The 16,388-nt window shown below is 43.5% G+C and overlaps 1 protein-coding gene across 1 annotated transcript; it reads left to right on the top strand.

The window, feature by feature from the left end:
* The first annotated feature begins 13,909 nt into the window (after nt 1-13,909).
* Nucleotides 13,910-16,165, top strand: LOC110919288. The gene is made up of 2 exons (XM_022163560.1): nt 13,910-14,881; nt 15,254-16,165. Exons 1-2 carry the CDS (start codon nt 13,910-13,912, stop codon nt 16,163-16,165), a joined length of 1,884 nt encoding a protein of 627 aa, XP_022019252.1.
* Nucleotides 16,166-16,388: the final 223 nt, after the last annotated feature.

The following is a 16,388-nucleotide window of genomic DNA, read 5'->3' as shown; positions in this document are numbered from 1 at the left end:
AACCGATGTCTTGTTCACCATCAAACACTTTCATTCTTGAGATTTTTATCTGTTCCATCTCCTGAGCCTCAATCTTTTCAATGAATTTGCTAAGTGTCAAATTACTAAAACCTTTCTTGTTCCTTAGCATCATCAAGTAGGTGCCCTATGTTTCGTGTGACAACGCATCTGCTAATTTTTCAATCAGCTCCTCATTATCTTTGTTGATACTCACCCTTCTCATGTTAACCAACAAATTGCAGTATCTTTCGATAATCTGCTTTGTGCTCTCATTCTTCAACCCTCGAAACAAATCAAACTCTTTCTTCAAAAGCGATTTCTTGTTCTTGATCATCTCTTGGCTACCAACAAACTTTGATCTTAAAGCTTTCCAAATCGAATAAGAACTTCCGTTATGTTGCAATAAGACCATGATGTCTTCTTTCACAGCTTGTTGTAGCAGACTCAACATCATTTTCTCATTTTTGTATTTTCTTTTATCTTCAGCACTCATATCCTTGATAGCAATCTCCTCTTCGTCATCATTTGTCGGTCTAATGTATTTTGTCTCTACACATTCCCAAGCATCTAAATAGTTCGCTTGTACCCAGTTCTCAAACCGTCCTTCCCAACCCTTATATTCTTCGATGTTCATGAGTTTAGGCGGTTTTTGCATAGTTCCCGCTTCGTTTTCCAACATTGTGTTCTGGGCAATACTGACTGGGGTAATCGGGATAGCGAATGCGTTATAAAATTCCTCGTCCATGTTACGGATTTCAAAGATTTCTCAAAACAGTCAGTTCAAGCGGAATAACAGTTCAAGGGAGATACACTTTGAAGCGGAATCACCGAGTTTAAACGGAATCCTGATTTCGCTTGAATACACACTACTTTCAAGCGAAATAACCCGTTTGAGCGGAATCACAATAAACTTTCGAGCGGAATACCAGTTTAAGCGAAATCAAACCAATATTTCAAGCGAAACCTCAAATTCAAGCGGAATTAACTCGAACTTTCAAGCGGAATAGGGTTTTCAAGCAGAATTAACCCACTGATTTCGCTTGAAGAGCTGCTGATGTCATCTTACAATCGCTATTTTCAAGCGGAATATCAAATATTACCAGTTTAATTCGAATTTTAGCCTGAAACTTTTAAGGATTTGTTAAAACATGATTACGCACAACATATGTGTATTTTAGCTGATTTTAACCTTCAAAACTTTCGAATTTTGAAAAAGAAGGTGTAGAATTCAGAATTTGCAGCTGAATTGGTATGAACTCTTCCTCTTGAGCTCTGATACCACTTGTAGGATCATTTTCGAACCCAAACGAGTCGATCAGAAGAGTTTATCTCAGTTTCAGAGGCGGAAACTAAGAAACTAAGTTCAATTCAACAAGTATTACACTTTAAGCTGTCGTTTATATTGAAATAATGACGTTTACAACGATTCGACACTTCGGCAGCACTTCGTTGCAAACCGGAACAACTAACTAACTGATTTCGCTTGGGAGTACCTATTTATAGGCTCCTGATTCCGCTTGAACATGATCATTCATTTCAAGCGGAATTAACATGTTCCATTCAAGCGAAATAACGAGACACACTCGAGCGGAATTAGAAACTTAGTCATTTCGCTTGAACATGGCCTAATGCCATTTCAAGCGGAATCAGCTCTAAACTCCACTATTTCGTTTTTCGTGCCCTGATCTAACTAGCTTTATACAAGACTCGATACAAGACGAATATGACCGACGGATGCACCAACACATATTTTTAATAAAAATCATTTCACTAATGCTTTATATTAATTAACTTTTCATTCTATAACCATTTTGCAGACTCATCGAGGGAAGAATTAAGAAGGGACCGTTCAATCTATAAATTGATTAAGATTTCATTGATACGTTGCTATGAAATTTATAAAGGAACTGTTTTTTTATTTATGTTTTCAGTGACCGGGTGTCTTTACATTTAAAGTTTTAACCTTGCGTCTTTATCAACTCACATACATACGTTTTTTTTTTCTTTCTAATTGTGCTATTTATTTTTTTTTTTTTGCAGAGATATGCGCCCATTGAATCCTTGCACTTAAGGAACAGTTTTTAGTAGTTAAGAGAATACTGCAAGTTCATATTTGCATGTGAAGGCAAACCATGGATTATGGATCCCACTTAGAATAAGTTGAAATGACTACAACAAATAGTGTAATAAAGATGTATTCTTTAAATGTTTAATATTTACACAAGGTCCTCAAGTATTTGGAATCAATGTGTTATTAAGTTTGGGGTATATTTGTTAATTACAAGTGCAAGTGTGCAACCTTTGAAGGAATAAATAATGGAGTTGGAATGTGATAAAGCAGAGGGACATGCAATGATGGATAAAATTGAAGATTTTGCGAGGTTATACCTTGAAATGAATGGAAGACCTTAATTATTGTTACAAAATCCTCTCAAAACTTAGTTAAGATTTGATGTTTATTGTATTTCTTTTGTATAAGTTGAATCTTTATTGTATTTCGATAAGTTGGATAATATATTCTATATTCTTTGGTATTTTTCTTTCATATGATGCTTTATATTTAAGGAAATTTGAGTATTATGTTTAAAAATTTGAAAGCAATATTAAAAATAAATATTTTTTTTGAGATAGTTTGGGTGTAATCCGTAGCTTAATCTCTAGAAAAAACTTTACAAAATCCATAGTAACAGCATGCCCAAATCCATAGCTAGATTTGTATTAAATCATACAAAATCAGCAGCTACATTTGTAGCAAAAACCATAGAAAATTTCTATAGCTTGACCGTGATTATATTTGTAGCCAAATTCGTAGCAGATACTATGTAGCTAAAAATCTGTAGCAAAAATTCGTAGCCGAAATTTGGTAGCTAAAAACTTGTAGCAAAATTCGTAGCAAATTCATAGCTAAATTAGCAACGTTCCTTTCTGTAGCTAAAACCATTGCAAAATATGATTTCGTAGCTAAAATCCGTAGCAAATAAATTCGCGACGGGACTTGTAGCTACGAACCAATTTCGTAGCAAATACGTAGCAAAACGGGTGTTTGCTACAAACTTGCTACGGATTTGGCCGTATCAAATGCGTATTTTTGTAGTAGTGTTTGCTACAAAAAAGGAAACCGTTAGCCTCGTCACGGAGGGCCCCGGTGGGGGATCCGTGACCAAGCTCCGGCGTGAGAGTAAGTAAACTTGCCGGAAAGTATGAGAAGCTTATTCCGATAAATATGATCACCGGAATATTCCTCTGTGGTGTGAATCAGGTGTATGTGAGTATATTTATTGTGTGAGTATTATGGGAGTAAATGAGAGAATGAAGCTTTAAGTGAGATACATCGGACTTCTCGGTTGACCGTTTCCTTACCTTTCTTATATAATCAAGAGGCCTTATCTCTCTTGTGGGATGTTTCCAAGATGATCTAACACACTCTGATCACTTTTGGAGGACTCAGACACGTGTCTGAGCCCTAACGGAAAGATGATCACCTTCATTTAATGATACCGGCTTAGAGGTACTTATGCCAGCCGGAGATGCCTTTCATATCCTTCATTTAATGCACACTGTCCCTTCTGGTAGCTCATTTTCCCGCCCGTTTTCATAAGAGAAACCTTAATGGGCAAGTCTTATGATGTTGGGCTTTATATGTTGGGCCTACATGAGATCAGCCCAAGACGGGTAAATGGGGCAACCTATGGGCCCATCGTCAAGTCATCTTTACTCCCTGGTTCTGAGATTCAAATCTCATGATCCGGGGCTGAATCATAACTGTCCATGGGGGTAGCTCTCTTGGGCTAAGAATGTGGGCCCACCCTTAGCTAATCATCACGCGCCCCTTCTTTTTTCGAGGCTCATTAATCGCCGAATATCAAAGGCGGGGGTTTAATCCCCTTAATACACGTGCACGGTGGTTTAAATTTGAAAGGATGGTGATGTGACAGTTTTCCCCTCTCATCAGTTACCTTCTTTAAAACCCTCATAGCCTTTTGAATTTCCTTTCATTCCCACTACTTTTCTTCCGCATTTTTCTTTCCCTATAATTTTCCGATCACCGTTTCCCTTTTGCCATGAGCCGTACCGGCCGTTCCATGATCCGGTTTGTCCTGACAGCGAAGGATTTGGAATCCTTCGTTGAAACCTACAAGATACCCGAGCGCTTTTCCCCTACATTACCCGGTCCTGATGACTCGGCCGAGTGCACTCCTAATCTGATCTTCTTTACACTTTGTCGTTTTCTTCTTGTGGTGTCCGGTATCCACTTTCTTCTTTCAAGATAGATTTGTTACGCCATTTCAAAGTTCATTTCTCCCAGTTGCACCCTCTAGGTTTTATGAGGGTTGTGCATTTTGAGTTATCCTGCGTGGCGGTTTCCGGTGAGCCGTCGATCCCCCTATTTTGCATGTTTTACAAGTTAATTTCAGATGGGGAGTGGTTCACCTTCACCAAACGGAAGGATAGTGTATCTCAGCCTTGTTACTCCTTTATGCCGACCTCTACCTATCCTAAAGAATGGAAAAGCAGGTTTATTTTCATTTTTGCTGCTATGATACCAGAGTCCCCACCGTTGAGAGATGCCAAGGCTGCCATTGAAGACAGTGTTCATGTCTTGTCTGCTGATGAAATTGTCCAGTGGAAGCGTATGTACGAGAATCCAACAAGAGCTTTTACTTTCTCTGAAGGGATCCTGGCTATGGGAGGACTAAGCCCCTTCTATTTGGTTAGGCCAAAGGCTTTCTTTGGCAAGAAAGGTATTCTATTGTTCTTGACTTGTTGTGCCTACCTTTTTTCTGAAAGTTTCCTAGGAATTTGTCTAGTCATCTTTAGTATTTCTTTTGTGTATAGATGACCCTGTGGGGCTTGCTTCAAGGGGATTCCAGGGATGTTAAGTTTGTGGTTGATGATAAAGTTGAACCGGGTTTGAATCCGAGTGTAGAGATGAGGGTTACTGAGGGATCAGTTCAGGCAGGGGATTCTGCTGCTGGGATAAAGATGAGGGGGCTTCTTCTGGTGAGAAGGAGGATTCCCCCTGCTCCCTCCAAGTGAAGAGTTCTAGTGATGGTGACGAGGAAGACCTGGAGAGTCGTTTGGCTCGTAAGCGGAAAGCTGTCAGTCCTAAGCAAGTTCCTGCTCCACGTGGTATCCGGCTGAGACTCCGGAGTGCCAGTGGTCAAAAAGGCTTCCCTGCCACAAAAGCTGCTTCCGAACTTCCCCCTACTGGGGTTAAAGGCTCCTTGTCTAAGCATTTTCGATCTTCCAGTCTTGTGAGTGAGCCTTTGTTGGTAAGTCTTCCACTTAACTTCTGTTTTGGTGCAGCGAGTTCTTGGTTCCTTGTTGCTTTTTGGATTAACTTTGTTCTAATAGGTTTCTAATGTTCTCTCCTCTTTTCTCCTTTTTTATGTTTGGAGCAGGGAAGCTCTCATGTTCCGATTGAGATTCCTACTGCCCCTTCCTCTTCTCATGTCAGGGACAAGACTCCTGAGGTAAGTGTTGCTCGCATTACCCCCGCTTTTGAGATTTCTCCTCACCATGCCACTGGGACTAGCAAACCCTCTCATTTTGAGGGTTTTGCTTCCGGATCCCCTCTGGCTCCTTTGTTTGCCGACGCCCTTCCAGCTCCATATGTCCCCAAGTGGAAAATCACCCAGTCTTCAGTGGTGGGGACCCTTGAAACTGCCCGGGACTTCCTGACTCATGATGTTCCTCCCTCCCATAGATTTATCAATTCTTCCCTGAGGGATGATCTCTTTGACGATCAATATAGTATGTCGCTTTGCGAAGGGATTTTCAGGGGTGTTGGCATGTTACAACGGGTTGATGATCTGAGGAGGGAGAACGAGGGGCTCAAGTGTGATCTCAAGACTTTTCAAACCGTTGCTGCTGAGCTTCGTTGTCAGGTGGTTGATGTTGAGCGCAAACTGTAGGAGGAGAAAGTGCGTAATTCTTCTCCCCCCTCCTTCTTTAGTTTATTATTTAACTTTCTCGGAGTTTTTGTAACATTTTTCTTTTCTCAGGGAGCTGGTGTCATGCTGGAGCAGAAGGAACGTGTCTGGGCGAGGGAGATGGCAGCTTTGGATGAGGAAAAGGAGGAGTTAGCCGCCGAGCTGAAGCATCAGAGGGAGTTTGACTCCGTTTCTCAAAAAGATCTGGACATTATGTATGCTGAGTATGGGATGACGTCGGATGATAACCAGAGGTTAGCCAAGGAGAAGTACTGGTTGCTCATCGAAGGCTTCGGGGCCTTCCTTACTGTTGTCTCCCAGTCGAAGGAGTTTAAAAGCAGTCTTGAACAGATTTATAGGGCTTACCGGGAAGTGGGGTATCAAGCAGGTTTGAAGGATGGTTATGCTTATTCTGCTCAAGGCTTGGGTAGGAAGGAGACCCCTCTTTATAATTCCAAGGCTAAGAAGCGGCTGTCTAAGCTGGACAAAGAGTCTGGGGGTAAGACCCCTGCCCTTTTTGAAAGGATCCTTGAGCGCCCCATGATGTCCATTGATGAGCTGAAAGCCTTTCTGACTCCTGTTGGTCCTTCTTCTCCGAAGTCTTTATCTGGGGGTGACTCCCAGTAATTTCTGAACATTAACTGTTTCAATGTGGTTGTAACCAAACAATTATGCACTCTAAAACACTGTTAACTTTTTGATGTATGGGGGGGGGGGCTTTGTGTCGAGGCTCTCCCGGTATCTAACGTATGAACTGCTAGTCATCTTTTGACTGTATATTGTCGACTTGCTTTTGTTGTTTTTGGTGTGTTGTTCTTTTTTTTTTTTTTTTGCAGGTGTTCTTACCGGGAGCCAGCCCAGTATTTTCCTGGAGAATTTTGGTTATTTGTAGCATGTTTGCAAAAATTCCGTTAGTCTGTTTACTAGGTTTTCTAGTTTGTTTGTTTGTATACGAGCTCTTCTTTCAGGGTTAGCAAGATTCCCTGTCGTATTTATGTATGTTTACTTTGTAGTTTATACACAGAAAGTTTCTTTTTTCCGATGTGTTTGTGTTAGTTCTTTTTGTAGTTTGCTTACAAAAGTGTGTTGTTTTCTTTTTGTGGTTTGCTTTATAAACCAAGATTGTCTGTTCGAGGACAACCTTTGGACAAGTTTATAATGTCAGACTATGTTTTCTAGCATGTTTGTCCGTTCTCTTTGGGCTAGCTAGGTCCTGTTTGCCCCACAGCCGGGCGTTTGGTATGTTGAGTATACCTTTTACACGTGTGTTCGTTTGTTATTAGGTTTGTAGTTTACACGTGTTGCCATGTTGCTTCTTTTTGAGTGGGCTATTACAACGTCGATGTTTTAGAGTGAGAAAATCAGCTAGACTGAAATGAGAAAATGAAGCATTAAGTGAGATACCTCGGACTTCTCTGTTGACCGTTTCCTTACCTTCCTTATATAATCAAGACACCTTATCTCTCTTGTGGGATGTTTGCAAGACGATCTAACGGACTCTGATCACCTTTGGGGGACTCAGACACGTGTCTGATCCCCAACGGAAAGATGATCACCTTCATTTAATGATACCGGCTGTTAATGTTCTTTTTACTTTTGTATTATGTGGAGTAAGTGTTGTATGAATGAAATGATCGAATGTTTAATCAATGCGACCGATTTATGACTGTGAATAGTAGGAAGTAACAATGCGATAAAGTTATTCAATCAATAATCAAGCTAATCGAACTCAAGACTCGAACTATGCGAACTCTGGTGTTAGTATACGTGTATGTGTGCCCAATGTGTTACTTGTGCGTGTTTATTTATATGTCTGGTGTGATACTCAAGCAAATCAATCGAAAATCAAATCGAAACTCGAAAGGCAGTCGAACTCAATCGAAACCGACATCGAAACGTGAAATGTAGATGCTTGCATGTAGATACAGTGATTGGGACTGAAAGTAATTTGACTAGGAACTCTATCGTATTCGTACCATCGTCCATCGAAATCGAAACATCGAAAATCGTCGCGAAATACTCAAAGTGGGTCGCGGATCGAACAGGAGACATCCTGATCGAACAGGCCAGCCGATCTGCTAGCACCTTCCTAGCCGATCGAGCAGCCCATTCGATCGGAGCTCCTGGCCGATCGGCTGCCACTTTCCTCTTTTGGAGCCTATAAATAGGGCTGTCATTGTCACACTTTCCATTTTTGGAAAGCTCTGACCGAACCAGCCTTCTTCTTCACCTTTTCTCAGGTTTCTCTCAACTCCGGTAAGTTCCCACTCTAATTCTTGTACGTTTTTGATCATTGCATGATTCTACACCCTTCTATCTTTCAAATCTTGGATTCTAACCGTGAAATCACCAAGATCGAGGTGTTCTTGGGTGATGTCATCATGGTGTTCTTCAAGAACATCATGTTTTGGCATCATTCAACCATGAATGGCTTAGATCTAACCGATTTCCACATAAACAAACTAGGATTCGCTGGAATCTTAACATATCTCACTGTGGAAAGAATTGAAAGAAGGACTTTCCCGACTTTCTTTCAACTCTTTTACACTTAATGCCTTAAAATCGATAGAAACGAAGCTTGACCCAACTGACTAACCATTCTAACAGTCAAGAGGTTCAAGATTCGGATTCTACCCAAGAGGTTCATCGATTTCGGGTTAAACGTTAAACCAACGCTCCGAACAGTTCACCGGCCGGACTTGGGTGATTCCTGTCCGAACCAGTGGAACAAGTAAGAACCCGTGTTCTATGGTTCAACTCGTTATCAACGTACCTCAAAATCATATCAAATCAAGCAGCCAAGTGTTAGACGAAAGGCCGACCAGGTCAGAGATGCTGGCCGAACGGCTAGGCTGTTCAAACAAACAGCCCAGCCGATCGAACATACCAGCCGATCGGCCGAGCCAGCCGATCGGCTAGCACATGGCCCCACACTTTTCAAGTTTCATGAAGTATGTTATTGACGAAGTGATGTTCGATCGAATACGCTACTCGATTGGTAAACATTACTCTTTGGATCATGAGATACTATGCTTCAACACTTAATCGTTTTCACAACTCATTCGTAGTATGGAATGCCAGCCGATCGAACAGTCCGTTCGATCGAGCGACATCCTGTTGAGCAACACTCTAAGGTTCCCAGCCGATCGATTAAGCCGGCCGATCGAACGGACCGTTCGATCGATCGACCTGAAAGGTAAGGACATTTTTGTGTTCTCATATACTACAACGAAAACTTCAAAAGTTCAAATCCTCAAACACAAACACACCAGAGGAAGAAACAATCCACTCGAATGGCCCAGCCGATCGAGCCTACCGGCCGATCGAACAGGACTGCCCAAACGGACATACCAGCCGACCGAACAGCCCGTTCGATCGAACCTGCCGTTCGATCGACCAGCCTATTCAATCCATTCACACTTGTCTTATTTTCCATGTTACTCATTGTTGTGCTATCAAACTATTCAGGCTAATCCTACTATCAGCGCTCCCTTCAATCCATAATCAATCACTGTGAGTATACTCGATCCCTTTTTGCTTTTAGCACTTTTGGTTGTTACATACGTTGCTTATATCAAAATACAAACGATCACACTACTCAACTACTTAAACGCTAACCAATATGCATGTATTACGTGACTTAATGAATGCTTGTTGATTGTGTTTACACGTGGAATGCTGTCTACCTGCCTTAACGACGTAGTACTATAGTTTGGACTCAGCACCCGTTCACACGGGGGTTGTTAAGGACAATTACTTGCATGGATTACGGTGGTAATCATGTATTGCGAACCGTCTCGGACGGTCAACCCGCAGTCATTGGTATCGATAGGTCCATGTCGATAATTAACATGCTTCGTTTTCCTCTGTGTACGTGCTGGTTATGCGTAAACTATTCAAACTCTATATGCTATTATCAAACTTGTATGCTCACCTTTACATTTTATGTATTGACTTTATTTTAACGTATGTGTGATGTATTGTAAAATACATCGGTATTCGCGTCGGTTTTAGTCGTTGATTGTCCGTTTTAGTGTCGGTTTTAGATAGAATGTACATACTTTTGATTAAATTGTGTTTCCAGGTCTTTACAGCTAAAAGGAGCGAAAACGAGCAAAAATCTGGAAAGGCGGAAGGCTGGAATGGAAATCAAGGAGTCGGGAGCTGAAACGAAGCGAAAATGCAGTTCTTGAGATTTCAGGCGGCCCGCATAAGCTTATAAGGATCTTCACGCGGGCCGCATTAACTTAAAAAGGGAATTCAGAATATATCAAGTTCTCGCGGCCCGCATCAACTTAACCTATACCTTCAGGCGGGCCGCGAGAGTTGTTAAACGAAAGTCAGTTTTTGAGCTTGTCAGGCGGGCCGCGTAGACTGACCAGGATATATAACGCAGGCCGCGAGAAAGCTGTATACGTGCACTCCAAGCAGCAGTTAACGGCTAGTAGGGTTTTTGAAGACTATTTAAGGATATCATCATGAACAGCCATGGAGAAGACGAATTTTGGACATTCTGGGTGATTTTTGGCTGCTGTTGAAGGTGATTGAAGAGCTTGGAGGCGTGGAATCATTCGGGTAACAACTTGGAGCATTCGGGAGTGAAGATTCGGGTTTTATATTCCTTATTCTTTCGTTTTCGTTTGTTTAAACCTTGTTACACCATGAATTCAGTTTATACAATGATTTTAATTGCGTTTTTGAATATGATTTCTGGCTAAAAACCGTTAACTACCTAGGCTAATGACTATGGCATAATAAAGTTTGGATTTTTATTTGATTTTTGTCGTGGTTGTGGATTTTTCTTGTATTGTAAACGCTATGGGAATTTAACTTGGTGCGTATGCGTGCTTGTGATTATTTGATTATTGTCTATTGCTTCATTCGATTCTTGGTGACGGTCTTTATCACTTAATAGAGTCGGATTAGGGTTCTTGATTTAGGTGAGTGTCTATATCACGTAATAGGTCATTAATCCTTTAGGGTGAAAACGCGTAAGTAACCTTAGAAACAATATTCGGTAATTTAATAAAATCAAGTGTGCTGCTATACTCGTCGCGGAAAGGCTCGAGGATATTAATAGGTCTCGGTTTAGTTATAAGGACTTAACATTCCATTGTCTATTAAGCAAAGATTAAAACCCGTAGTTGCTTTAGACGTTCGCGCGGCAAGGTAGAGCGTCTTACATAGGCACTTTCAAGAAACTAGAGGACGGAAAAGAAATCTAGAAAACCGGTGAGCGTAACAGCCTAGGTAGTGCCACAAGAATCGCCTTGAGAGTGTTTGAGGAGCTTAGTGGTGTCTTAATAGGTTTAGCATTTAAAGATCCCGGTTCCACACCACAAAATTATCAAATAGGAATCCATCCTGAGTTTAGCCTGCGTCTAGCCTAGGTAGTCTTCATCACCTCTGGTCAAAACCTTCGTTCGAGTTCGTGTCTAGCTTTCTAGCATTCTTTTATTATTTTATTTAGGATTTTTAGAAACCCCCCCCCCCCAAATTAATAAACAATTTAGTATGTCGTGTCAGTCTTAGTCTAGATAGAGTCGTAGCGTAATCAGTAGAGTCTCGTGGGTTCGATACTCGGACTTACTTTAGCTTTACTACATCGATCGGTTCACTTGCTGGTTGTGTGTTTTAGGGTTTAGGTCGAGTCTTAGTTTTATAAATTTAAAGCTTAGAGAGTCTAGAATTAGGGTAATTTAGTTAGTTTTAATTAACCCATTTTCAGCACATCAAGTTTTTGGCGCCGTTGCCGGGGACTCTTGGCGATTGCGTTGATTACTTTGTTTGGATTTGCTTGACCTATTACGTGCTATTTGTTTATTTGTTTGAGTCATAGGTGTCTAAGTAATTTAGTGTCTTTTATAGTTAGTCGAGTCGTTTAGTAGAGTCCTCTTACTTGTTTGTTCTCGGTTTTTGCAGTGGATGCCCCATACGCGCTCGCAGGGACCGCCGCCGTTTCCGTTTGCACTCAAGTCTTCCTTCTCGTCTTCTACGTCCGAGGTACGTGCTTCTAGCTCTACTTCATTTTCACAGTCCACCCCAGCATTCGATTTTACACCGAAGTCTTCACCCCACAATTCCCCGCCATCCACCCGTCCACCTAGTCCACCACCCGTAGGACAGTTTACGGCCCGTAGGACAGTTTACGACCAGGCTACCACCGGCTTCGCCGGTGGTAATTCCCCCATCACCCTTACAGAGATCCCGAACGATCGGTCTTGGCAGATTCCATCCTACATTATGACCGCCATCACCAATTCCTGCCAGTTCCATGGTCGTGACGACGAGGATGCCCCCGCGCATATCAATCGCATCACTCGTCTCTGCAGCACCTTCTCCATCGAGGGTGTCAATCTTGATGCTAGGTATCTTCAGGTTTTTCCGTTCTCACTCGCTGGACGCGCAGCCGTCTGGTTCGATTCCCAGCCTGCTGGCACTTTCACTACTTGGGCAGGCCTTCGCGATGCATTTTTAGCCAAGTATTTTCCGCCAGCCAAGGCGTCTCGCCTTCGTGACCAGATTCACTCATTTCTTATGGAGCCAGATGAGCCGTATCACTTAGCTTGGGAGCGTTTTCAGACCCTGATTACCCGTTGTTCTCAGCATGGTCTATCTGACTGGGCGTTAGTAGAGAAATTCTACAATGGTCTTACTCCTGAGATTAGAGCTCGCTTCGATACTTCAGCAGGAGGTCAGCTTATGGGAAAGAAGACAGTGGCGGAGTGCAATGATTTGTTTGAGAGTTTTGCCCACTCCGATATGGACTACAATGCTACCAGCAGGACTTCCATTCCTGTGCGTACCACCTCGGCCGGTCGAGGGGTAAACCAAGTTAGCTTGGATCCATCGGTAGCTGCTGTAGTTGAGACTTTGAGGCAGGAGTTTAGGCAGGAGTTGAGTGAGATAAAGAAGAAAGTCGATAGGTGTGAGGTTTGTCGAGGAGGGCATGATACTATAGATTGTCCTACGATCCCTCTTGAGCAGGTAGAGTACATAGCCGGTCAGTCTAGGGGTCCCACGAATCCGTTCAATAATTCTAATTCCAACTGGCGCGGTAGTGGTAATTCGAGTGGTTATCATTCGTCTGGAAATCCTCCTGGATTTCCATCTGGTCAGTATCAGAGTAGAGGGCCCGGTATTTACACGAATTCTGGTTCAGGGCAGTTTAGTGGGTCAGGTTCGAGTGGTCAGTTTTCGAGTGGAGGATCGACTCAGGAGATTCAGGGTAGTGGGAAGGCTCCTGAGGTTAGTACGAACAGGTTGGAGGAGATGTTCGCCCAAATGATGACGCGGACCGAGGCGTTCATGAAAAATCAGGAGCAAACTAACAAAAATAACGAGCTCCAGTTCAAGAATCAGCAGGCCACCCTCCTCGATCTTCAAAGGACAGTAGGCGGGCTTGCTAAGTAGTTACAGGAGCACCCACCGCGTCAGTTTTCGGGAAACACTTTCCCGAATCCCGCGAATCAGTCAGCGAAGGCGATTACGACCCGTAGTGGGAAGAGTTTGGGAGAGGTTGTGAGAGAAAGAGAGGTTGAAGAAGTAGAGGAGGAGGTCGATGAGGAGATCGAGATGGAGGCTCCAGGCAAGGTGCACACGAGGCTAGCCCCAGCAAGTACCGCACACGCCGAGGAGTCGCCAGTAGAGCAGAGAGTGGAGAAGCAGCCGACGAAGGTTCGGCTGGCACCGGTGATTGATTATTCTCGCCTTCCATTTCCCGCCCGTGCCAGGCAGCAGAAATATGCTCAGGAGTACGGGAAATTCCTCGAGATGTTTACTCAGTTGAAGATCAATCTTCCATTCATCGAGGCGCTTCAGTCTATGCCTAAGTACGCAAAATTCCGTAAAGATCTTTTGAAGCGTAAGGAGAGAATCGGTGAGCTTTCGAATATTCCATTGACAGGAGGTTGTTCCGCGGTAGTCTTGAATAAGCTACCAGAGAAGTTGACCGACCCTGGCACATTCACGATTCCATGTTTCTTTGGGGAGCCGTTACCCCTGCTCACGCCTTAGCCGATTTAGGGGCCAGCATCAATCTGATGCCATTCTCGTTGTATGAGCGACTTGGTCTAGGAGAGCTTACACCCACGCGCATGTCATTGTCCTTGGCTGACCGATCAGTCAAGTATCCTCGTGGGATAGTAGAGAATTTGTTGGTGAAGGTTGATAAGTTTGTGTTTCCAGTGGATTTCGTTGTGCTTGACATGGAGGCCGATGAGAGAGTTCCTATTATTCTTGGCCGTCCATTCCTTCGAACCGCAAAGGCGATCATCGACGTCTTTGACGGTAAGATTTCTCTTCGTGCGGGTGACGAGATTGTCACATTTGAGATCGATAGAGCGATGCAGCATCCTGGAGGTCGAGATGATGATATCGGACCGTGTCATTCCGTTTACTTTCTCAATTCATTCATGTCTTGCGTCGACACGTGTCTCGAGTACATTAGTGGAGCCGATTTAGTGGGCGAGGGAGTTGTTGGCGAGCATTCTGAGGATGAGGTAGATGAGGTAGAGGAGGAGCAGTTAGATGAGAGTGATGAGTTGAGTGCTGAACCTTTAGAGCTCGATGCGATTAGTGATGAGAGTAATCCTGTAGAGATTCCACCGCCTTTAGAACTTAAGGTTCTTCCTTCACATCTCGAGTACGCGTTTCTAGGAGAGAAGCCGAATATGCCTGTCATCATATCTTCGAAGTTGACAGAGGAGGAGAAGGCGAGGTTGATTGAGGTGCTTAGAGAGCACAGTGATGCGATTGCATGGAGGCTATCCGATATCAAGGGCATCAGCCCTACTTTTTGCACGCATCGCATTCTGATGGAGGATGTTTTCAAGCCTGTAGTGCAGCCGCAACGTCGCTTGAATCCGAATATGCAGGAGGTAGTGAAGAAGGAGGTGATGAAGCTGTTAGAGTCTGGTTTGATCTATCCCATTTCTGATTCAGCTTGGGTGAGCCCTACGCAGGTCGTCCCGAAGAAAGGGGGGATGACGGTGGTTCTGAATTCGAAGAATGAGCTTATTCGGTCTCGTACTATTACGGGTTGGCGTGTGTGCATTGACTATCGAAAGTTAAATGACGCCACTCGTAAAGATCATTTTCCGCTCCCATTCATTGATCAGATGCTTGAGCGTCTCGCGGGTCAGCATTTCTATTGCTTTCTCGACGGGTTTTCGGGTTATTTCCAGATTCCTATTGCACCAGAGGATCAGGAGAAAACCACTTTTACATGTCCTTACGGCACATACGCGTACCGACGCATGCCATTTGGGTTATGTAACGCTCCTGCTACATTCCAGCTTTGTATGATCGCGATCTTTCAGGATATGGTCGAGAGTTCGATGGAGGTGTTTATTGACGATTTCTCAGTGTATGGTAGTTCTTTCGATCAGTGTTTGATGAATCTGGAGAAGATGTTGAAGAGATGTGTGGAGACGAAGCTGATGTTGAATTGGGAGAAGTGTCACTTTATGGTGACTGAGGGGATTGCGCTAGGGCACAAGATTTCGCGAGCAGGTATTGAGGTTGATAGAGCGAAGATAGACACGATTAGCCAGCTCCCTCCGCCGACTAGTGTCAAGTCGGTTCGTAGTTTTCTCGGTCATGCGGGATTTTATAGGCGTTTTATTAGGGATTTTTCCAAAATCACTCGCCCCATGACGCGATTGTTAGAGAAGGACGTTCCTTTCGTCTTTGACGAGGAGTACCTTCGATCGTTCGAGTTTCTGAAGGAGAAGTTAGTGAGTGCACCGATCCTTGTGTCGCCTGATTGGAGCTTACCATTCGAGCTGATGTGCGATGCGAGCGACTACGCAGTTGGTGCGGTGTTAGGGCAGCGACGGGAGAAGCATTTTCACCCGATTTACTACGCGAGTAAAACTTTGAATGATGCCCAGGAGAATTACACCACCACAGAGAAGGAGTTGTTAGCAGTGGTGTTCGCGTTCGATAAATTCCGGTCGTATCTCGTTTTGTCGAAAACCGTCGTGTTTACTGATCATTCTGCTCTGCGTCACTTATTCCAGAAGAAGGACGCGAAGCCGCGCCTTATACGATGGATCCTGCTTCTTTCCGAGTTCGACACTGAAATTAAGGATAAGAAAGGGGCAGAGAATGTGGCGGCGGATCACTTGTCCCGCTTGGAGGATCCGAAGAGAAAGGAGATTCGTGAGGAGGCGATAGGAGACAGAAATTCCCTCATGAGTCCATTGATGTTGTTACGGCAGGGGCCGTAGATTTACCGTGGTTTAGCGATCTAGCCAATTATTTGGCTAACGGGTTCGTGATTGAGGGCACGCATCGCCAGCAGAGGAGGAAACTTATGAATGATGCGCGGAAGTACATTTGGGACGATCCCTATCTCTTCAGGATAGGCACTGATCGGGTTTTGAGGAGATGTGTGAGTCGGGAGGACGGTTGGGACATTATTCGCCACGTACATGAGGGATTGACTGGAGG

This window comes from Helianthus annuus, chromosome 16 (genome assembly GCF_002127325.2).
Source record: "Helianthus annuus cultivar XRQ/B chromosome 16, HanXRQr2.0-SUNRISE, whole genome shotgun sequence".
Classification (NCBI taxonomy): Eukaryota; Viridiplantae; Streptophyta; class Magnoliopsida; order Asterales; family Asteraceae; genus Helianthus; species Helianthus annuus.
The sequence above is the reverse complement of the archived record's forward strand: the minus strand, read 5'-3'. Positions and strand labels throughout refer to the sequence as shown.

Excerpts from the sequence above, each read along its gene's own strand:
- LOC110919288 (XM_022163560.1), top strand. The coding sequence starts at position 13,910 with ATGTTTCTTTGGGGAGCCGTTACCCCTGCTCACGCCTTAGCCGATTTA. Across the intron at positions 14,882-15,253 it reads CCATTTCTGATTCAGCTTGG|GATATGGTCGAGAGTTCGAT; the intron begins GTGAGCCCTACG and ends GCGATCTTTCAG.